The 24,721-nt window shown below is 41.3% G+C and overlaps 1 protein-coding gene and 1 long non-coding RNA gene across 6 annotated transcripts; one reads left to right on the top strand and one right to left on the bottom strand.

The window, feature by feature from the left end:
- The first annotated feature begins 8,330 nt into the window (after window positions 1-8,330).
- LOC136544211 (acyl-coenzyme A oxidase 4, peroxisomal-like) lies at window positions 8,331-24,517 on the top strand. The gene is made up of 12 exons (XM_066536444.1): window positions 8,331-8,430; window positions 11,489-11,595; window positions 11,766-11,843; window positions 20,861-20,984; window positions 21,766-21,839; window positions 21,926-21,985; window positions 22,857-22,966; window positions 23,096-23,255; window positions 23,406-23,482; window positions 23,866-24,037; window positions 24,179-24,271; window positions 24,401-24,517. The coding sequence occupies exons 1-12, from the start codon at window positions 8,331-8,333 to the stop codon at window positions 24,515-24,517; spliced, it is 1,272 nt and encodes a 423-aa protein (XP_066392541.1).
- Window positions 13,641-16,459, bottom strand: LOC136546438 (uncharacterized). 5 transcript variants are annotated; one of them, XR_010781357.1, is made up of 6 exons: window positions 16,063-16,459; window positions 15,715-15,978; window positions 15,484-15,615; window positions 15,127-15,214; window positions 14,311-14,390; window positions 13,642-14,232 (listed from the first exon to the last, which is right to left on the bottom strand). It is a non-coding gene; the product is annotated as an uncharacterized lncRNA (long non-coding RNA). The 5 variants fall into 5 exon arrangements; XR_010781358.1 differs by having other exon boundaries at window positions 13,642-14,249; window positions 14,347-14,390; XR_010781356.1 differs by having other exon boundaries at window positions 13,641-14,390; window positions 15,721-15,978.
- Window positions 24,518-24,721: the final 204 nt, after the last annotated feature.

Below are 24,721 nucleotides of genomic sequence, written 5' to 3'. Positions count from 1 at the left end.
AGAATTAATACCAACCATTCATTCATCCCAAAAATTTATTATACTAGGAAAAACAAATATGAGCCTTTCAAAGATGATAAGTCTAAGGTTTGTAGCATTTAGAAAGCTCATATACCTTATACCATGTTTCTAGTGTAATCATTCAAGATTTTATTCTTGCAGTTATATGGTATATAGTTCATAATAATATTGCGCTAGTATTTTTCAGAACTAAATTCAAAGTGTAGACAATTTTCAGAATTAATCTACTATTTAATTCAGAAAAATAAATCTACGCAAAACAACAATAATTAAACTATAGATTTAATGTTGTATATACAAGTTTTTATATATGCGGGTATAAGATATATATAGTAAATATGCATAAACAGAGGGTCTAGAGTTAATTAATTAAAACCATAATTTTCAGAAAGCATAAGTGCAATTCTTCGCGAATAAACAACGTATGCATGGTTTCTACGGGAAACATAGGCTTCTTGGTGAAAATTCAGCCTTTTCCTTTTTCTGTTTTTTTTCATTGCTGTAAGGCCAATTCTGCCACGTATTCTTCTCATCCCGTTAAATACTTTCTTGGCCTTCTCCACTTCTTACGGTCCGATCCGATGTGGATTAGAGTTTTTTTTCACTCGGTAGCGTGTTTGTATGTTGCTACAAGATAACTAAATTTTTTATACTAAAAACACATAGATCATATGATATGATAACAATATTGTTAAAATAAATACTAACATCAAAGTGACATTTAATTCAAAAAGCAAAGTTCGTGAAATTAACACAGTCATAGAGAGCGCGACGTCGTAGGCTCACAAACTCTACTGTATAGACTTTTTCGTGATACGACTAAGATAATATTTTATATCGGCATAAAGAATTCTACGATATCTATTTCTTTCCTGCGCCAATAAATCAATGAATATGTTTCACTGCATCTCCATATAATCATGTACACATGGGTTCGAGTATATATGTAAATAGGTTCGTACCCGTGTGTTGCTACGGGACAGCTAAACTTTTGTATTAAAAACACACGGATCGCACGATAAGATAACAATACTGTAAAAGTATATGACCGACGTTAAAGTGATATTTAATCAAAAAGCTAAGTTCGTAAAATTTACACAGTCACAAAGAACATGGCGTCCCAGGCTCACAAACTCTATTGTGTAGATCTTTTCTTGATGTGGCTATGATCATTTTTTATACCGGCAAGAAGAGATTTCCGATATCCATTTCTTTCGTGTGCCAACAAATCCATGAATAAGTTCTACCATATCTCCATACCATCCTGTACACGGCGCTGGCAAGTGAATTAGCCACAACTTATGTAATTAGTTTTATAATTAGCTCATGTTTAGTCCTCCTAATTGATATCTAAAAATTCAATGTGACAGGGACTAAAGTTTAGTCCTGGGATCCAAACACCCCCTAACTCTCAACTTCTGCTAGCTGCTCACTTGCACCACCATGCTTATATGTCTGCACGTATATACTATAATGTCAGAACGTCTAAGATGATCTTTAAGGTTGCCATTTGTATATGTTGTAGGATTGGGATACTTTGCACTGATCCACGAGGGTGTCCATGAGAGTCGAAATTTTTGATGCCATTATGATGTCTAAACTTACCAATCAGACAGAGATAAACTTGATTGTTAAAATATTTTCAACACTGCTTTCATATACTCCCTCTGTCCCAAAATAAAATTCATTCTCGTTTCCCGAGAAATCAATTTTTTTTTTAACTTTGACCAATTATAATACATGTATTTTTTACATGCATGTGGCCTTAGGAGTCGACCAATTGATTGTTAAATGTTGCACGTATTTTTTTACAAACCTAGTTAAAGTTGAGAAAGTTTGACCTACACATATCCCACAACGACTTATATTTTGGGGCATAGGAAGTATATGCTAATGGGAGTAGTGAACTGGAAGTCGTGATAAACACAACAATACTTTTATATTATATGCTAATTGGAGCATGAAGAAACACAGGTGAATGGACCTATATACGAATGGTGGGAATATTCATTTAGGAAATTACAGAAGGTTCACCGGTCTCACCATGTATAACATGTACATCTTTTATTTGGCACCACTGATGTTCTCAAGGAGTAGCCACTTTTTAATTTCAGATCTGCATGCTGGAAACACTAAAATTAAGGGCCAACCTCATTGAGTCGTCTTGCTTGATCTTTGTCAATTGTTTCTTTCCATGCATGATTATTGTTTCCTTCTATGCATGTGGCCTTAGGTGATCGATTTGTTTTTTTCAAAGCAGATGAGGATTACAGGGATGATAGTTTCTTTTTCTATCGCGCGGGGTATCGCATGGCCGGAAGGGAGGAGTCTTGCTTGATCTTTGCCAATTGTTTCCTTCCATGCATGATTATTGTTTCCCTCCGTACATGTGGCCTCAGATGATCGATTTGTTTCTTTCAAAGCAGACGGGGATCACAGGGATGACAGTTTCTTTTTCTATCGCGCGGGGTATCGCATGACCGGAAGGAAAGAGCGACAAAAAAAAAGTCGCAAAAAATAGTCTTATTTTTAATCTTTTTAGTTGTAGGATAGTAAAACACTAATTGCCCCTTATCTTAGAGTAAACCGGTCCGTCACCACAGCTACATGCTTGCGCGTGAGCGACTACGGCATGTTTCCGAACTGCGAAGGTGGGGTCTAGATTGGCAGCCGGCCGACACATGACACTTGACAAGCCAGCTGCGAGCTGACTATGCCGTGCCATGATTGCCTTGATTAGCATGGTGTGCGGCCATCTACCGTCTACGACATACTGGCTATGTGCCAGCAAAAAAAAAAACGGGTGATTATATGAGGCACCGGTGGCGGTGGCATGCAAACCACAAGATCAATGGCCATGGCGAATAGAGAGAGTGAGGCACGGGCAGTGCACGGTTACAGCGCGTGCGTGCCGGCCGTGTGCGAGATTGGTGGCAACCAACGCAAGCCACCTGTAGGAGGGAGACGGTGGCTGTCACGGCTGCAAGCCGACGAGGGGCATCCTGTCAGCGAGCCGTGCATGGCATCCAGAGTCCGTGATTCATCTGGGGACGGCCATGGTGCCATGGCAGCATACCAGCCACATGGTCATGCGCGCTCATGCAGGGGTTTAGGTTCTGATCAACGAGATATCAAGTTTGCTGGCTACAGGACAGCCTTGATGCTCTTGTTTTTTTTAACAATTAACCCTAGAGGCAACTCACGTATGCACTTCATATACCAATTTTACGTACTACGTATGCCGTAATTAGGAGCAAAGCAAAAGCCTGTCTTGTTGGTTAGGACAAACGCAATCTACGAGATACAATTTCTTTCATACCTTACTGAGGATGCCAATTTGATCTACCTCACATGTCGCATAAGGCAGTGGTTAGTAGATGCATACCGCGTAGTGCGTTTGGCACTGTCGTAGAACTGCCTGGTTGACAGTGACGGTGCATATCGATGCAGTGCAGATTCGTTGCAAGTAGAGGTTGCAGATCCGTTCCGCTAAGAACGTCAGGATGTCGACATCGTCGAAGTAGTCGCAACAGGACGACGATGGTACCAGCGTCGGCATCGAAGATCAACGACGACTCCAATGGCGATGTCAGCGAAGTGCTTATCATGCTAATAACATGTTATAAAACATGTTGCCAACGGTTAAGACCTTTCCCTCTCCGTCTCTCATAATCAATATAGTAGATGAAAGCAGAACACATAAACATAAGAGATAGGGAGACTATTCTTTATTCTTCTAAATATTGATAATTACAACATAGCCACGTATATAGTCCTACCAAAATCTAAAAATTTTGGTAAGAACCGACTTACAAACAGGCTAGGACCAGGATTCCTGTGTTTACAACACAGACAAAAGGCCGCCTAGCAGGCTAGCGCTCGATAAATATGGTCCATCAAAGCTCACCTAGACCAGCAGCTAACTTTGTCCATTCCACACTGTGCTCACGGGCTTGCGGCCCAACAACGAGGTCGAGCGGCTCCAATAATACGTTTTCGTTCTGGGTCTAGCAATTTGGAATGGTGCCGCCAATTTGGCGGCTAAACAAGCGCGGGTTTGCCATGGGGGGATGTCTACCTACAGCAGCTCAGACAGAGGTTGCTTGAGGGTGGAGATCGACGCCGGTCACCTCCATGAGCTTGAGAAGAAAGATGAAGGCTTGGGGAAGCTTGTGGCTCCAACTCCGGCAAGCAGGTGGTAGAGGACGAGGAGGAGAGGCTCCTCCAGCAAGTTCTCCGGCGTGGGGGGTGGAAATTTTTAAGTGCTAAATATGCTTAGATGCTTAAGATAATTGGGTTGGCATGGCTGGGTCATGACAAAGGTCATATCCGCTGGCACCACCTTCACACCCGGACAGGCTCTCAGCTTTTGGAGCATGAACTACGTCACTGACCACAACGGCGAGCTCCATCTTCGTGATAGAGCGATGTCGAAGGGCACCACACCCCAGTGTCGTCTCCTCTGAGCGGCCTTCTACGAGCCAATTTGGAGGTCCTCTCTTGCCAAATTCGCCTCAGGCCTAGGCCCGAGCCCCACCGTGGCGGATCGACGTCGGATGCTCTACACTTTGTCCAACATCCACCACCAGATCATCATCGGAGAGGAGTTTCCACCAACTCCCCAATTGCTAACCTGGGGAATGACTTCGACGAAGCCGAAAGCTACCACCCAGAGCGTGAATGCTTCTAAATCGAAGGAGACCGAACCGACAACAATGACACTGATGTCATGCCGCCGGACTTGCCCCCAGCCGTAGAACCGCCTACATTCAGGAGAAGACGGAACGCCTCAAGGCGAGGCAGGCCGATCTTGAGGCCGAGCACCAAGAGCTTGAGCGAAGGCGTGAGGAAATGGATCGCCAACGGGCGGGGCCAAGCCCATGCCCGCGACGTCCAGGAGGACATCAACAACGACGCGGGGCTCTCGGCACCCCAAACTTCCCGCACGCGGCACACAACATGGTTGCAGCCGTGTGCTACCTAGGCGACATCCCAGAGCCACTGGACCCGGTGACCAACAGGAAACTTCACGAGGCAAAGTGCCTCCTCGGCATCGCCCTCGGACGGCATGTGGAGTGTTCCCTCAATCTACACCCGTCTCTACAAATCGGTCCGAACTGAGCCATCTCTAGAAATGCATTTTGTAATGTTGGCTGTTATTTCTAGCCATATCTAAAAAAATGATTTATAGAGGCGGCTGGATGGAGTCGTCTCTAAAAATAAGTGCATCACAATAAAGTTCAAATTTTTTCAACAACCTTGGATAGAGAAACGACTAAAACCAAAATTGTAGATCTCGAGAAGTTTATAACTTTGGATTTTATAACCTTCTCATTTGAAGTCATCCACCTAAGGAAAATTACGTTTGAGTTTCTCACATTTGAAATTCAAAATTTTCAGATGACATCGGATGGATAAATGACCAAAACCAAAGTTGTAGATCTCGATAATATCTACAACTTTGTGATTGAGAACTTTTTCATTTGAATTTGTTTAGGGTCCCAAATACTTATTTTAAAATTGGATGAGGATAATATATAAGAGGAGAGAAAATATCTCATATCGACACAGATGACTTACGAGATGATACAACTGGTAAGTTGAAGGTCTCGCCGCTGCAATGGACGTGGGGCTCTCTGGCCGCCGATAGCCGACCACCTGCATGGCTGCATCCCCTATGGCCCCCGTGTGGGTCAGCTTTGGTGTCTTGAGATAGATGCTTACGACACAAACTGAAACTGTTTAGTACGTAACAAACCCAGTAAAACCGAGGAGCACGGGACCCACGGAGGCGTCAACGACGGCAGACGGCGGAGAGCACGGAGCAGGCGAGGACGACACAAACGCGGAATGGGAGACGGAGAGACCAAGGGAAGAAGCTGGCGGGCCAGTAGGACGGGCACTAGGAACAAGGGAAGAAGCTGGCGGGCCAGTAGGACGGGCACTAGGAACAACGAAGGCAGGCTGGGAGCGGCCACGGCTGCACAGTAAATGGGTCGGGCCTCAGTCATGGAAGCGGAAATCAAACGGACCAAATTAACTTTGCTACCGTGGATGCCCTGAGCATCGGCCAAAGTAACCTGCTTTAATATGAGTAGATTTGCAGAACCAGATCAAACCATCTAAAATAATATTTCCCCGCATCCTGTCGACAACATATATCGACCAATTCTAAAGAAAATTAAATAATCGGACAAATAACGCACACATATAGGTGAAGCCAGAAGCCGTTACGCTGTTTCTTGTGATCTCAGTCCTGCATGGACCATGGAATACTTCTACAAAGTCTCTTCTTATTTGGGCATACATTGCATCCTGCACTTGCATACAATCAACTAACACATATAGCAAACCATCTTTCTAGTCCTCTACCCGCGTCCGCTGCGCTCGTGCCCCAGCATGTCTTATTGCGACTAGAAGATAGTGCAAGAACTTGGTGAGATTAATTGATCACCGTACCTCTGAAATTTGCATGCACACACATATAACCATGCATCGTTCTCAGATTTTCTTCCTTTTTATGAAGGGTAAAGTTCACTTTAGGACCTCCAACTATCACAGAAGTATGGATTTCAACCTCCAACTTCAAAACCGGATAACATTGGCCCTCCAACTCTCGAAAAAGTTTACTTTAGGACCCTGGCCGGTTTCCCTGGCGGGTTTGCATGGCACTGTAGCAGTGCTGACGTCAGCGATGACGTCAGCACTTCTTTTTAATTTGTAAAATTGATATCTTTTTATTCGGAGCTTCAAATATAGCAAATAATATATCAATTTTGATCGTCTCGACGAGCTCTTTGCAATGGTGTACTCCGTTTTGTTGTTTGAGATAATTTTATTTCATGAAAAAAATAAATATTTCTACAAAACAAGTTAGAATAACAGAACTCGTGGAATTTGTTAGATAAATAATATTTTATTATTATGTAACACGAAATGTTGTCTTTTTAGGTTCATTTGACCATAGAATATATAAGTTTGACCATTTTTGAAATGCAATAATTCAAAACTTGTTTTGTAGAAATATTTCTGCTTCGTGTCCGCCCGGTCCGCAAATATTTCTGCAATAATTCAAAATATTTCTGCAATAATTCAACAAGGGCGCCGTGTCCGTCCGGTTCTGGCTGCACGACACAAGCTTCTGCTTCGTGTGCTGCCACCTCGCGTCGGGCGGGCGCGAGGGCGACGAGGCGCACCGCAACGCCGACGCCACGGAGATCCTCGCCTGGACGACCTTCCCGCGGGGGCACGCGCTCAACTTACCGATGCCGCACAAGATTCTAGACCATAAGTAAGCCACTCACTATTGCTGCTACCTGCTCCCTCAATTCAATCTAGCTATCCACTGCCACTTCATGCGGTCATACTCATGCCATGCCAGCCAGGAAACAGATACGTACAGGTCGGCCGAATGGTCGTCCAGTTCCTGTGTGCTGCAATAGTAGCCGTAGGAAAGGAAAAAGGACAGGTGTACACGAATCGTATACTGTATCGGATTTGGGTACAAGATAAATATAATACTACTACTACCACTAGCTACTTAATTTCACCACAAAAACAGAAAAAAAAAACTACACTAGGAGCAGTAAACATATCGTTTGATCGTGTCATATGTTGACAGTTAAGCTAGGGAAGGTTAATTCAAAAATATCTAAGCGATCGTGGCAGGTCTGATTGACCGTCCAACTCCCTGTTTTATATATTGACTACGTTGGTGTTGTACATATACAAATATACAAAGTATATAAAATACTTGCATACGTCAGCTTAATTGCATAACTTGTTTTGTAGAAATATTTATTTTTTCATGAAATAAAATTATCTCAAACAACAAAACGGAGTACACCATTGCAAAGAGCTCGTCGAGACGATCAAAATTGATATATTATTTGCTATATTTGGAGCTCCGAATAAAAAGATATCAATTTTGCAAATTAAAAAGGAGTGCTGACGTCATCGCTGACGTCAGCACTGCTACAGTGCCATGCAAAACCGCCAGGGAAACCGGCCAGGGTCCTAAAGTGAACTTTTTCGAGAGTTGGAGGGCCAATGTTATCCGGTTTTAAAGTTGAAGGTTGAAATCCATACTTCTACGATAGTTGGAGGTCCTAAAGTGAACTTTACCCTTTTATGAATTACACAAGTGCTATGCATCGAGAGTCTTCCATATTGTAGATGTGTTTCTTGAAGGAAACTCGACTTGGTTATTATTGTGTAGAGTAGCATGCATGCATGTGTAAAATACCATAATTCACTATACACATGGCAATATATAAGACATGGATATTGTAGGACCCTGTTCCAAGGGCATGGTGAAGCATTCAGAGCTCAGGCCATCATCGTCGGCGTTGGACCTATCCGTGGATTGTCCTCAGCTAACACCGGCGGCATCAGCCTTTCCAGCAGCAGGTACGTTAAAAATTATATTTGTTACCTGTATAAATTACAGTAGTCAATACTAGCGCTAAAGTTTTTCTTTGGATAATCAGTGCTGCAGTTAATCCTTAGAGTAAAAAATAAGTTTTTTTTGCAACAAACATCACTCTCCATCAGTTCCCTATCTAACATCCTACATACCGTGGCATTCTAAATCATCCTTCTTTTCTCCATTAAATTTGGGGTGACATGTTCTCCACCCTATATCACTAGAACACAAAAGATTTTTAGAGATGGTCAATCAATTTTTAGTACTGGTTTTTGCAATCAGTCTCCATCGGTTCCCCATCTAACATCCTATATCCCGTGGCATTCTAAATCACCCTTCTTTTCTCCATCAAATTTGGGGTGACATGTTGTCCACCCTACATCACTAGCACAGAAAAGATTTTGAGACGATGGTCAATCGGTTTTTAGGACCAGTTTTCAAAATCATTACGAAGTGTTTTAGATAAGTGCATTTGCAGGGATTTGAGCATGCAACATCTTGCCTCGCACACACCCTCTTTTACGACCACACCACACGGTCACTTGTGATAAGGATATCATGTTATTCTTTTGTATTAACAAGTATGAATTTTGTATTGAATATTTTAGCTTCAAGATGATCTTAAATAAAAAAAATGAACAATAAAGTTTTAGATCTTATTGAGCACTATAACTTTGATATAGGGTGTTTCTCTATCCGAGGTCATTTAAAATTTTAAAATTTTGAATTTCAAAATCTAAGGACTTCATATATTTTTTTTAGATTTTTCTTCTCCAATAGTTCACCTATCACAGATATTTAAGAGGGTTTTTTTGTTAGGATCCACCCAATTATGAGATAATCCCTCGGTCCCAAAATAAGTGCCGTTTTTACTTTCCGGGAAGTCAAATGCTTTTAACTTTGACCAAATGTATATACAAAGGAAATCATTACTATTTATGGTGCATAATAAGTGTTACTAGATGAATTGTTAAATATATTTTTTACAATAAACTTAACTGGAGATACAAATGTTGTTCATATTTTCTATAAATCTAGTTAAACTTAAGAAAATTTGGCTTGTATTTATTTTAGAATGCAGGATGTATATAGAAATTAAGTTTTCTCTAAGCAATCGGATACTATTAGTCTTATAAAATTACTAGATACTCCTACTATTTATAAAACTGGCCACGACTCTTAACTCTCATGCTCGAAGGAGAGAACGATAGACCAAGGGACGGAACAAGAATTTTTCCCCTTTTAATATTAAAGCATGCCTGGGCATTGCAAAGGGACATACAGTTTATTACTGGTCACATAGAGCTATCTATCATATTGGGTTTAATTGGGCTTGGCTCAACCTTTTTTTAATTAAATTAAATCCTAAGGCCCATAATAAATGTTAGCTACAATAAAAAATAATCATGTATGGAAAATGACTGGAGACTGACTTGCTTATACAAGTTGACTTAGCTTATACAAGTGGAATTGTCTATATTTATTATGAGGATAGGAAAGATGAAAGGTTAGCTACACGTGCATGTGCCAAGTCACGAGATCACATAGACGAACCAAGGGATGAAAAAGAGGGGCGGGAGTTAGGCCAGTCTCAGTGGGGGTTTCATCTCCCAGTTTCTAACACATCCATATTTTAGAAACAGTGCAGAAGAGTTTTATCCTCATGAAACTCTCTCTACGCCCATGAAACTTTAATCTTCTCTCTTCATCAAGACAGTGCCATGTCAGCATATTTGATGCTTATGAAACTCTATGAAATCCCCATTGAAACTGGCCTGTTATTACGAGGTCGCTAAGAACTAGCGATATTGTTGGATTTAATCTCGCTTGGTTAACTTTATTTTAACTAAATACTAAGCCTCATAATAAATGCTAGCTGCAATAAAAGATTAAATTTAGTATGAGAAATTGATTGAACATTGACTCAATTTAAATAAATGGATATTGTCCATATTTATTGTGATTTTAAGAAAGAGGTCAAAAGGTAAGATACACGTCCACGTGGCAAGTCGTAGCGTCACTTAAGTTCGGCCGGCTGGGCCAAGACATGAGTAGTGCGGTATCAGTAAACGTTTTGGTAAAGTTTTGTAGCTCTAAACTGAGTAAGAGATGATGTACCAAGGCATAAAAAATATATGGATGGGAGTGAGAGATAACCGTCGAAGTGAGAAGGATTGAAATAATTAATTAAGTGACAAAAGAAGAGAGATAGGATTCAGGGATGGATGAAGAAATTTTGATACTTTAAATATCGACGAGACAGTATAGTTTAATATTAGGGTAGATAAAGTCCTAAGTAAAACTAGTGCATGAGCATAAGAGTATAGTTTAATATTAGGGGTATCAATACGTGGTTTGTATGTGTTTATTTATGTGCAATGTTGTGTAGCTAATATATGGATAGAGTTATCGCGCAACGGGTCGCGCTCCCACGCAAGCGTGCGACCCTGCCTGCCGCTGCCTCCCACCACCACCCACTGATGCCAGCGACATTCCGCCTCACCACACCGCCCACTCTGTGGCTCCGCCCATCGACCCTGCCCTTCGCTAATTCGTCGCCTCCATCAACCGGCTGCCAACGAGACTCCTTCCCCCTCGCCCCTACTCGGTGCTCGGTCCAAACCACCGCCTCCACCACCACGGCCGGTGGCGCTCCGCCGCCTCGCCGCCCCGACTACCCACCGCCACCTCCCGCTGGGCCAACCTACCGACGAGATCTAGAGCCGGGGTAGACGGCCAAACCCTAACCCGCCTCCGGCGGAGGCAGCGACACCAGCGACGGCGCGGTGTCGCAAGCACATGACCATCGACGTGTTAGAGTTTGTGCTAATATATGAAGAAATGGTTGTGAGCTACTCCCTCTCTTCCAAATTATAAGATGTTTTGGCTTTTCTAGATACATAATTTTTTTTGCTATATAATTTAAAACAGAGAGAGTAAGTTATATTTTGGACCCATCCACATAATGTTTTCGAATATTCTCCACGTCTGTATGAGAATCTACATTGACTCATGAGTGACATCATTTCGTCTGGTTTCTAGTGTCAGACTACTACCAGTTTGATGAACTCCTGGCGACGGAGGAGAAGAAATTACGAATCAAAATTCGGCAGTTTATGGAGAAAGAAGTTGCTCCAATAATACCAAAGGTTAGGCAGCTTGCAGTGTTGTACGCATATATATAGTCTAGTCAGTATATATGTATATTTTTTTTATTTTTTTAGTTTAATGTTGTTCATCATGCTAATTTGGAAAAAAGGAGTATTGATGCACGCTGATTAGTAGCTTTTATTTGTTGTTCCTGCGGATACCATGATAGTACTGGGAGACAGCGGAGTTCCCATACCATCTGATTCCGAAATTGGGCTCTCTTGGATTCACTGGTGGCATCATCAAGGTACGTGGAAATGTTCTTTTGGATCGGAAGGCATATGCATATATGTATGTTTTGTAATACTTCCTCAATCCTAATATATAAGATGTAATCACCTATGATTCAAGGATCAATGGATGCATTTAATTTTCTCTATCAACACTAATACTTGTATGGATGTACACGTGTCCAGTGAGAGCATACTTTGTATTATAGAACTTGATCAAAAAGTTGTTACGCCTTATATGTTAGGATTGAGGGAGTAATATATACAAAAACATCTACATACTATAAAAATAACAACGTGTGTACACAACAAAACCTCTTCACGTCACTAAAAATGCCTTCATCCACTTAATTATTATTTACCTAATTGACCAAAAAGATGAGGAGTGAAGTATAAGAACAAATCATGAGAAGACTTAAGCCTAGGAGGGTTCGGATCAGACGATCCGTATAAAATTGAATACAGATAGCATCAATTTACCACATTTTTAATTTGAATATGTATACGGATACGGATATTATCGGATACGAATGCAAAACGAATTTCTCGAATTCAGATTTGTATTCGGATATCTACTAGATTTTGAAGATAACATATATTTGTTTGCTTGTCGATAGTTTATTAGAAAAAAATCATTATGTACGTAGAGAATATGATTATAATAACAACAACTCATAACTAACATATTTAATAAATATGTCAATAATTAAATATATTAAAAAACCAATAAAACTATAAATAAATATTTATCGATAAATAGTTTAAAATATATAAAATAAATTCATCAATATATGAATAGCTAAAGTACTTAAAATTAATATGATTAGCCATATAAAATTAACCTTTATATGCTTCTAGTAATAATAAAATTAATATAATATTATTGGCCATATAGATAAGCTTTAAATAGTTTAAATGATGCATATATTTGTTATATTAAAATTGATATCATTTATATTATTAATTAGTCATAGATATAAGTTTTATATGGCTTTATAGGGTACTTTGTTGTTCGCACATATGGATAATATTGGATATCTTACATTTTTCAAATACGGATGTGGGAGAAAAATATTAGAAAATGAATATGGATATACATCCATTTGCTATCCACATTAGAATTGAATATGAATACGAATATCCATATTAACGTTAAACCAAATACGGATATATCAGAACTTTTGGATCTGTTAACATCCAGATCCATCCCTAATTGCACTACCGGATTCAGCTTCTTTGCCAAGTGCCTCACGCACTCGGCAAAGGCCGATATACACTCGGCAAAGAGCGCTCGGTAAACAATTTATCAGCAAAGACCTCTTTGTCGAGTGCACTTTATTGGGCACTCGGCAAAGCCTTTGTCGAGTGCTAATCTAACACTCGGCAAAGAAAAGTCGTCGTGACGGTGGCTTTACCGAATGTCAAGGTCAAGCACTCGGCAAAGGTCGCCGCTTTGCCAAGCGTTATTGACTCAGATACTCGGCAAAGGTGGCCGCTGTGCCGAGTGCCACCGTCAAGACACTCGGCAAACAGGATACCTTTGCCGAGTGCCTGGCCCGTGGCACTCGGCAAATCTGTGATGTTTGCCGAGTGCAATGGCCTTTGCACTCGGCAAAGCATGTTCTCATGTAGTCACTTTGTCGAGTGTCATGGCTATTGCACTCGGCAAAGTGACTGAAAACAACCTTTTTATTTGTTTTTTACATCACATCCAAACAAACAAAAGATATATATAACAAACATCGCCAACATAACATATATGCCTCTGCGTTGCTATGGGATCCAATGATTAGAATATAATTAATAGGATCAAACAAAATGGTCAAAGATTATGTCACCTACTTTTAAAATATAACAGATAGATGGGATGCATCATTGAACAATAATAACCATCAACATCACATTAAGGCATATACGCTGGAATTTTTGTTTCTAAAACTACAAAATTGAACGAGATACCAAATCTAGAAGACACAACACGGTTCCCACCCCAATCTGCCTTTGGGTCATTGGGTGTTTGACGCCACCATAAAATCTCATCGCCATCCTTTCAGCCAGCTTAAGCATGCTCTACCTCCCCTCCGTGCTAGCCATTACTGCAGCAAATGATTCTATCACAAGGATCTGAACTTTTTTGGGATCCAATAGGATAGAGAGCACCATGCACGCGGCAACAGAGAGCAGTCAGATTAATAATACTGTGGCTACTGACTCCAACGCTAAGATGTGGCCACTGACTCCAATGCCCAAAACAGAGTAGAGTGAAAAGGCCATTGTGCAAACACCACCATGACACCATCGCCATGGGACAAGTTACAAGATTAGCTTTTGAATTACCTAAATATCTCTGAGCACCTCCACGCATTTATTGACCTTGAGAGGGACGCTGTCGAGCATAGCTGAGTGCTGCGGGTGACCAACCCCTTCAGTTTGTTTTGCATAAGAGTAGAATCATACAAAAGACTACAGTGAAATCGGCATCACCTGGAGGCTAGAAGAGGTAGATATAAGACAAAATACCTTTAACCACACCACGAGGGCGGCCTTCTGCTCCTCTGTGAGCTCTGCATTAATGGAAAATAAAAATGTCATTGTAAACTGTAAGGCCTGATTTAATCCTAATCAAATCAAAATGCAACGTGGAAAGAATTTTCAAGAAACTAACAGCAAACTGATATGACATTAAGCAAAACCAAATACTGGGGCTTGCAGATCCATGACGACTAACAAAATCACCTCAAGAGCCCTCTTTTGACATAGATTTGGGGGAACAAAATCTTGAATGTCTAACTAAATTTCTGAAAGAAGACAGAAAACAACAACTTAATTGTCAGAAATGCTAACTACGTCAAACCTTCATTCCAAAAATTCTGAAATTTTGTGAGCATACTATGGCCTCCAAACCTACAGCTCTGTGAACTAATGGTTTCTGATTTGAAGTCATTCTTATCCGGTAAAACCAGAGAGGGTAAACATCGTCTCAACTTAGCTAAAATCACTTGAGCACAGATTTCTACCCCTAAAAACAAATTCGTATCAGGATTCCAGAGCTCCTCTAAAGATCTAGTTTGCCAATCTAGAAAGCTTAAGAAAAAACCTATAACTCTCTAGGCAACCAAAAAATAATTTGAGGTCCTTAAAGGCATCTAACGAAAGGTTTAGTACAAACTGTCAGATGTAACAACAAAGGTCTGTGAACACAACTTGCTGAAAACTGAAAGGAAGGGAAACCCCATTCCCTCCACTGATTCCCCACACCAAAACTCATCTAAACATGAAACGAACTTGTTTATTACTTACCACGGGTGGCCACTTCGGAAAAGTTGACTTGTTATCAAGTAATGAAGCAACATGTGGCCAAGTTCCTTCATTTGGAGTGCTCAGAATTCTGCATTAACAGAAGAGAATGCACATCCCAAATAAGGTATTTTTTTCTGCACCATGCAACAAACTAATAAAATAATGACATGTTCTTCAAAAGGAAAGGAGCAGATATAGAGCATCATGTTAACGACGGTTCTTCCATATAAATGCCAGCCAAGATAAGATATTTTGAATCACTGGAGCACTGATTCATCTCATCAGCGAGGGTCAATGCAACAATCAGTACAGAACTGCTTAGATTGAGTTTAAGGGGCATTTCATCAAATGGCTTACCTGCATACCGTGCATTGAGTAGGCTAGTGCAGCAGATACAATCCATCCTTAATTCCTTATTCCGCTCAAGTCCAGCAAATACAGATAGTACAATCCAACACGCCTAGCAGGCTAGCTTGTACAATCAAGGAACTAAGCAATATATAAGCAAGCAACACATAATGTTAATAAATCATGATCAACGAACTGGATGCATGGAGTGGGCAGTGACAGAGAGAACAGCAGTAGTACAATTACGCGGTAGGCTGCCGCCTGGTCCAGGAAGAAGTGAACGTCCTTCTCCACCAGTCCACCCTGTACATGGGCTCCAGCTGCAGCGCCAGATGGATGCTGCTGCCGCCGTGGCCAGGGTACAGGTACACCATGACGTCGATCTTCTTGTTCCCGCCGCTACGGACGCGCTCGGGCCGTCCGAAGCCGAAGTCGACGACCTTGAACCGCAGCGACCTGCCGACGGCCACGTAGTTGGGCGGCGGCGTCGTTGTAGTGGAACGGCTTGGGCGTCACACAAGTACTTAAGGTTAGTAGTAGATCTCAAGCAAAGCAACATGTCAAAATCAACCTGGGTCAAGATGCCACCTCGCCGGATCCACCAAGGGCGAGCGCCTCCACCCTAGCTGCTCCGCCTCGTCACTGGATCCGCCGAAGGGCAACGGCTGACAGTCTGCTCACCGGACGAGATGCCTCATCGTTGGATCCGCCCTCGGCCAGGACGTCCTCGGCGTGGAGGGGAGAGGGCAGGGGCGACGGCGGCTGGAACCATCGGGGCGGGTGGGAGACGCCCCGGCAGGGGGCGTGGGTTCGCCCGAGGGCGTGCGGTAACCGCGATTAGGAGCGGAGCGGGGCGAGGGAAGTCACGGTCGCAGGGGTGAAGCGCTCGAGCGAGCGAGGCATCGCACGCCGGGTCGACGATTCCCTTACAAATATTTTAGTTGTAGAGCGGCGCTGGCGCGGGGGGCGGCGGCGCTGGCGCTGTCAGCTGCCTGCGTGTGTGCGGTGTGTGGGCCGGCTGGGTCGGCGGGGTTAAATCCTCTTTTAGCGAGTGCCTCGATCTGACACTCCGGAAAGTATTTTTTTTAATTTTGTAACTCTTTATCGAGTGTCATTATGACACTCGACAAAGAGTTTTTTTTAAAAAAAATTCTTTGTCGAGTGTCTCCAATCTGACATTCGGTAAAGTAGTTTTTAAATTTTTTAAATTCTTTGCCGAGTGCCACCTGGCCTAGCACTTGGCAAAGAGAAGTTTTTTTTAAATTTTTTTTAAATTCTTTGCTGAGTGTTAGCCGTCCTGGCACTCAGCAAAGAGGCTCCTTTGTCGAGCGCCAAACGCGGACACTTGACAAATCGTTTTTATTTTTTTTCTTCCAACCCCTAAATATTTTCTGTAGTCCTCATACAATACCTGGTACTCCATGTTCTAATGTGGCACATTTCTCATACTTTTTCTATATTTCTTTAATTTATTTTATTTAATTGAATTTTCTTGGACAATTCAAATTATAACCGCTAGTCATTCGAATAATGAAAAAAATAAATGGGAAAATGATATTCATGTTATTTAGTATAATGTGAGGCCGTATCCAGGAACAGACCACCAATTTCGAACATCTTGTTTATGAAACATGACCACGAACTTGCGGTCGAGTTGTTTTTAAATTCTATAAAAAGTAAACGAAGACCGAAAATCTTAAAACTTGTCGAGATGTCATGATATCATATGTGGAGGCCGTGATAAAAAATTGAGGAGGTTTCGCATAAGTTTGTCATGTACGATGCTTACCACCTCGTCGGCCTCTTCACGAAATCATAAAACTTCTTCGGAGATTCTTCGGTTTGCAAGCATCGTACGTGACAACTTGCGCGAAACCTTCTCAAATTTTTATCACAACCTCCACATATGATATCATGACATCTTGACAAGTTTCATGATTTTCGGACTTCGTTTGCTTTTTATAGAGTTTAAAAACAACTCGACCGCAAGTTCGTGGTCATGTTTCGTGAACAAGATATTCGAAATTGGTGGTCTGTTCCTAGATACGGCCTCACATTATACTAAATAACATGAATATCATTTTTCCATTCATTTTTTTATTATTCGAATGACTAGCGGTTATAATTTGAATTATCCAAGAAAATTCAATTAAATAAAATAAATTAAAGAAATATAGAAAAAATCCGAGAAATGTGCCACATTGGAACATTGAGTACCAGGTATTGTATGAGGACTGCAGAAAAAGTTTAGAGGTCAAAAATGAAAAAAAAAATATGGTTTGCCGAGTGTTAAAAATAACACTCGGCAAATCACCGCTTTGCTGAGTGTCAAGAGAAGACACTCGGCAAAGGGTTAACGGCGGCGGCCCTTTGCCGAGTGTTCTGGTTTGTCGAGTGCCCGACACTCGGCAAACCACCTCTTTGCCGAGTGTTATTATTTACCGAGTGCTCGGCACTCGGCAAACCATCTCTTTGCCGGGTGCTAGTTGTTTGCCGAGTGCTTTCTCTCTAGCACTCGGCCAATAGCCTCTTTGCTGAGCGTCCGATAAAAAACACTCGGTAAAGTCTGGAGCACTCGGTAAAGAGGCCGTCTCCGATGGTGTTGAGAATTGAGATTGGGATTGGATTGTGCACGAGTTGACGATATATAATGCATATACATGTGATATAACTTAGCTTATTTGATCCAAAATTTTCCAACCGTGCTTCAAGTATCCACTAACTTATGGGACTTATAAGTATTGTTGAAATTAACAAGACTACTTTTGGTACATGCATATATGCTCGCACCGGTATGTGACTTGGGAGTTGAGAATCTTGTTGCATTAGGAAGATGCTACACGGATACTTGGTGGTTGTCATGCATGTTATATATGCTAATTGAGGGTGTTGGATAGATGATTAAATCAGTAAGAAGAAATAATGCCTGAAAAATTTATGACTAGGAGATGTTGCTATGAAGAAAAAAAGAAACGTTGTGACTTGGTGGGGAGCTAAAAAGATAGAAAATTATTGGCATCACCAATCATTTGAAAGATGGAATACTATAATTAGTAAAACATATATTGCATTAGCGAACACTTCAGTGTTATTGCTTAGAAAAACAAGATGTGACCCTTTTTATCTAAATTTGCAAATTATGTTCATGACTCAAGCAATATGTTCTTAAGAGTTAATTTTATAATTAATAAATTCACTATTTTTAGTATAGAATAATGGAACAAAACAATGTCACCATGTATCCATCTTTCAGATAGACAGTGTGAACATATGACAGATGTCCATAATCATGATATGTATGTGCAAGTTTAGCAATAAGAACCTTGATCAAGGAAAAACAATAAATCATACACATGTTAGCACTTAAAAACATGCCTAAAATTGCCAGTGGTATTAACTTCAATTTAACGAAAATTGATGGGAAATAGTATGTGCCATTAATAGAAAAAAATCAAATCTAGTACTCCATTCAGAATTGTAAGTTATTCTAGCTTTGTCTTAAGCTAATTTTCTTCGTCTTTCATCGACTTTATAGAAAAATGCACAAACATCTACAACAATAAACTATATTTGTTAGATACACTATAAAATACATTTTATAGTGTATTTGTTTGATATTGTATATTGTATATATTAATATATTTTTTCTATAATTATGGTCAAAAATAGATGAGTCTAACTTAGTGAAAGGTCCTAATATGGCTAGAGAGAGAGGGTGAATAGCTTATTTAAAAATTATACAAAGCACTAGAGCAATTGATTAGTACAACAAACGACGTAATGCAATTTTGCTCTAGCTCTACAAGGGTTGCAAGCCACCTATCCCAACAATTCTAGCTGCTATGATCAGTAGGTACACATAAGAGCTAAGTCACTACTCACTAAGCTAGTGTGCTCTCAGGGACTAACTAAAGAGTCACGCTAACCAAACTCACAAGCTCTCAAAGACTAACTACACTAAAGAGCTTGACAACTAGTTTGCAAGAAAATAAAGGAGTGAGTAGGGTGATTATAAGGCCGTGTCGAGGAATAAACTAATCACAATATGAAGACAACTAATCAATTGGAGACATCCAATCACAAGAATGACACACGATTTTTCTCCCGAGGTTCACGAGCTTGTCGGCACGCTAGTCCCCGATGTGTCGACCAACACTTGGTGATTCGACGGCTAAGAGGTGTTGCACGAACCTCGTCCAACAAATGGACACCGCAAGAACCTACCCACAAGTGAGGTAACTCAATGACACGAGCAATTCACTAGAGTTACCTTTCGGCTCTTCACTGAGGAAGGTACAAGAACCCTCACAATCACCGAAGCCGGCCACGAATAATCACCAACACATGCCAAAGCTCCTCCACTGCTCCAACCCGTCTAGGTGGCGGCAACCACCAAGAGTAACAAGAAATCCTCAGCCACAACAATCCTCAAGTGCCACTAGATGCAATCACTCAAGCAAATGCACTTGGAATAACTCATAATCTCACTATGATGATGAATCAATGATGGAGATGAGCGGGAGGTATTTGCTTAGGCTCACAAGGATGTCAAGTATGTTAAAGCGCCAAGAGAGTGAGCCTAGGGCTGGCCAAAATACTTAAATAGGGAGCCAACCACAAAAGAGTCATTGGATCTCCACTGCCTGTTTTCCCGAACCGACCGAACGCGCCGATCAAGTATGACCGAACGCACACCCCTAGCATCCGGTCAACCATCGTCGTCCACGTGTCACGTCTATTCAACGTGCGCCACCCGATCTCAACGGTCAAAACGATTCGCTCGTGAAGTTAAAGTCAGACCGAATGCACTACTCAAAGTGATCGGACTCAGGGCAACGAAGAGTCCGGTCGAGTTCATAGGGTTTTGTTTTTCTCTTTCTTCTTTTTCAAGTTGAGCACTCGATCATCTTTTGGTCATCACCATCCACCATGATCATCCTCTTGCTCCACCACTTGGCATGGGACCATCCTTTCATGTCTACACACTTAGCACAAGGATTAGTCCCAAAGTTTCATCAATTATCCAAAACCAAACTAGGGCTTTCAATTCACTTAGGATAAAGGTAAATGGCCTATAATTTTGAACGAAGGAGTATAGGCTTAATAATAATAAGATCTAATAAGTTTCAAATATTTTTAATGTTCGTTGTATTAATGTATATTGTTCCTAGGAAAATAATAGCATAATAACAATGCCATTTCCAATTAATTAGTGAATCCAAAGTGGCCTACATGCTTGTGCTGGTATCACCTTAAACACATTTCCTTCTTTATGTTATGAATTACACCTGAGTATAAGAAAAACTTGGACACTCGTATAAGAAAAACTTGGACACTCAATTTATGTGGATTTCGGTTAATGTTTTAGTTTTTTTATTATTTTCAGGGCTATGGATGTCCTGGGCTATCAGCAACTGCTTATGCTATGTGCATTTCAGAGATGGCTCGTGTAGATGCAAGCATCGCTTCCTTTTGCCTAGTTCAGTCGTGTCTTGCCATGCTTAGCATCGGTATGTGTCGATTTATTATCTACACTATAGAATCCATATGATCATTTTGGAGCCCTCAAGATTGTCAAAGATAGCAATGGTGGACATGAAAAATTCTTGATAGTGTATCTAAGTTGGTAGATGAGGTCAGGTAAAGTGATAGCTTTGGGTACAAGTACGAGGGGTACCTGTATATAGGATTGGATTGGATAAAGGTAGGTCCGAACGGCCACTAAGTGGGTGGAGGCAGAAGGAATACATGGCATAAAGAAGGTTTCAAGCGGCCACTGCTTGTAGATACAGTGGAGCCATGAATTTTGCACATAATGTGCATGCACAAGAGCGCTAGTCTCGACACATACAAAAACATAATGGTGGGCACCAAAGATAGGCCAAACACAAAGGGAGTTATTATGAATTTACACATGACAAACTTAGGATGCAAAAAGTGACACATTTGACTTGGTTATCGTCAATTAATAATTTATCATTGTCGGTTTTTAATAGTTATAGAAAGCATATGAAATGACACAATTCTTGTTAATAGTGACGTAGGGGTAGACAAACAATAATAGAATTTGGCAAATAATATAATGGAACTATATATGGTGCACATCCTGTGAACTATAACTGTCACATTTTATGATAGGCTAGGCATAAAATTTCTTGACCATCGGAAAAGATATACTTTCTTGTTGTTACTGTTCATTGTAAAATCTAACCGCTCAACTATTAGTTATTTGATGTCAGTAGCGGTATAGCAACCAAACAGCTATTAACATCTTTGCATATGTTCAAGCAGCGCAACTAGGTTCTGAAGCACAGAAGAAGAAATATTTACCGTCATTGAGCAAAATGCACAAAGTTTGCGTCTATGTAAGTGCGGAGGGCTACCTTTAATTGCGGTTTGGCTTAGTGTCCTACTACTTTAATTTCTGCGTAACTAATTTCTCACTTTTCAGGCATTGACAGAGCCGGACCACGGTAGTGATGCAAGTACTCTTAGTACCATAGCCGATAAGGTAGTTTTTATATACACATTTTTTGTGAAATGCCATACTTATGCTGAGTGTTTATGATGAATGCTCACATTCGTGCATGCACATTAACCCCTACAAACGCATAGATGCACACCCTACTCTTATGAACAATTTTAATAGATTGGTATGGTAAATTTTAATATCAATGAAGTCTTCACATGTTTCTTACTGTAAATGGGCACGTTGCCTATCATTAAAAAAAAGTTAGCCACAAATGTGAGTATGCTTCATGAAAACTCAAACTCAAGTGGGAAGTTTTCATCAAGGGAACTTAAGCAATTGTGTACTACACTCTGGCACCCACATGCACAAATGTTGTGATAGGACTATCCACGAATACCATTATGTGGAATCTTATATGCACAAATCTATGTGTTTACTTTTAAGCTAAATCCATGAGTTTGCTAGTCTTAACATGGAAGCTTATTTTGTTGCATGGAACATTCATTTCTATGAGAGATGAGAACTAGAAAGTCATGTATAATAAGTTTGGAATCCACAATTAATCAACATTTTTTTTATCTATGCTCTCTTTTATTTCTTCATATTCTACTGAAGTAACTACCTTTATCCACATATAATGATTAGATTCTACTGAGTAGCGGATGGCTGAATGCTTCTTGTTTTATGAGAATTTATTTTTTAACGTGTCTCGTGAACATTGATGTGGATGCTTGGTAATATAGTAAGAGTAAGTATCGAATATAATGATTAAATTCATGGAATTAATCATGCATGTTCAATTCAATGCTTCCAAAAGGTTGCAATTTGCTAGTTAGCAGTCTTTGAATAAAAAATTGAAACTTACTATCATCATTGCTAATTTATTTAATCCATTTGTATTATACCGTAGGTCCCTGGAGGGTGGGTCCTTAACGGTCAGAAACGCTGGCCGGCGAACAGTAGCTTCGCCGATGTGTTCGTCGTTCTTGCACGGAATACCAGCACCAACCAGATCAACGGGTAACTAGGCTGGATAGTATGTGCTTGTTTTCTCGACACATGCACTGCTGGTCACATATAGTGCGTCGGCAAGGCAACTATATATGCATCTCAGATGTTTCTGTTGACTGGACCAAACACTGTTTGCAGGTTCATTGTCCACGGTGGGAGCCCTGGCCTGAAGATCAGCAAGATCGAGAACAAGATGTCGCTGAGGGTCGTCCAGAACTGCAACATCCAGCTGGACAACGTCTTCGTCCCTGACGACGACCGCTTGCCCGGCGCCAACTCCTTTCAGGATCTCGTGGACGTACGTACGTAACAAAATTGCATTGGTAGACGGTGTTGATCGATGTCCAGCTTATATATATGATCAGCTTATTGAGAACCTACAGCTGGAGATCCAAGTCAAATAAATTTGTGCATGTTGCTGTTCTTTTCATGCATGCATGGGTTGCAGGCCCTGTCCGTGGCGCGCATCATGGTGGCCTGGGTCAGCATCGGTATTGCGATGGGGGTCTACGATGCGTGCCTAAGGTAGTTGAACTCACCTCATTGGCACGTTGTATCTTTTGAGTACATTTCTCTATTATACATGGAGAAGTTCCCATCATCCTTGGAACTCCATGGACCCACCACATCCATCGTTCTCCGTAAAGCGCTTTGTGTGTGAAAAAAAAATCCAAAAACTGCAGAAAATCTGTGTGCAGAGGCCAACGTAGATGTGCTTTTTAGAAGTTTGGAGACCTAGATATCATATCCGAGCTAAATTCGAGAGCTCACTGTTCATTTTTACTCTAAATATATATATTTTGAAAAAAAATATTAAAGTTATTAGAGGTGAACTATAGTTTGGAGGGAGTAGTTCGCTATAAATGTATATATGGTTCATTTTATGACGTTGGCAGTACTGCGGTCAGATACCTGCTAGAGAGGAAGCAGTTTGGTGCGCCGTTAGCCGCGTTCCAGCTGAACCAGGAGAAGCTCGTCAGGATGCTGGGGAACATCCAGGCGATGTCGGTCCTCGGCTGGCGACTCTGCAAGCTGCATGACACCGGCAAGATCACCTCAGGCCAGGCTAGCCTGGGCAAGGTCAGTCGACTGACAGACACGGTGGCCTTGTTTCTGAGCTGTGATGACGACTGCATGCTATATTAATCTGGCATCTGTCCGGAAGCCATGGACGACATTGCTGAAATTGAAACAACCACAACCACTCTGTTGATTGTGCAGGCCTGGATCACAAAACAGGCGCGGGAGACGGCGGCGATCGGCAGGGAGCTCCTCGGCGGCAACGGCATCGTCACTGATTTCCATGTTGGGAAGGTCGGTCGACATAGCTGATGAAGTTAGCCCAGTACGTCCTTTAGTTGCTTGTTGGAAGGGAACTGGATCTGATCCTTTCTACATGCGATGCATATGTATGCGCTGGACATATGCATGCGTTTTGTGCAGGCGTTCTGCGACATGGAGTCGGTGTACTCGTACGAGGGCAGCTACGACGTCAACGCCCTCATTGCTGCGAGGGAGATCACTGGCATCTCCGGAATTAGGCCGTCAAGCCGGCTCTAGCTGCTGCAAGGCGTGCCAAACATGGAACTTCAATTCGCAGCAAACAGAGCATGCATGCATGCATACATACATACATACATAATACAGGGTATCCAAAGGGAAAAGAAAATTAAGAGATTGATTGTGAAAGGAAACACAAACACGTACTGGTGACCGTCCAGCAGCTCAACTGCTCAACACCAACCACCGAGGCAACAATAGTTT

The sequence above is a fragment of the Miscanthus floridulus genome, chromosome 3 (genome assembly GCF_019320115.1).
Source record: "Miscanthus floridulus cultivar M001 chromosome 3, ASM1932011v1, whole genome shotgun sequence".
Lineage (NCBI taxonomy): Eukaryota > Viridiplantae > Streptophyta > Magnoliopsida > Poales > Poaceae > Miscanthus > Miscanthus floridulus.
This window is presented reverse-complemented; position numbering and strand designations above follow the sequence as displayed.

What these genes read in the sequence shown, in the direction of transcription:
- LOC136544211 (XM_066536444.1), top strand. Translation starts at nt 8,331, where the DNA reads ATGGTGAAGCATTCAGAGCTCAGGCCATCATCGTCGGCGTTGGACCTA. An exon ending in TCACTGGTGGCATCATCAAG is followed by an intron (nt 11,844 to 20,860) that starts GTACGTGGAAAT and finishes TATTATTTTCAG; the next exon opens with GGCTATGGATGTCCTGGGCT. An exon ending in TGCACAAAGTTTGCGTCTAT is followed by an intron (nt 21,840 to 21,925) that starts GTAAGTGCGGAG and finishes CTCACTTTTCAG; the next exon opens with GCATTGACAGAGCCGGACCA.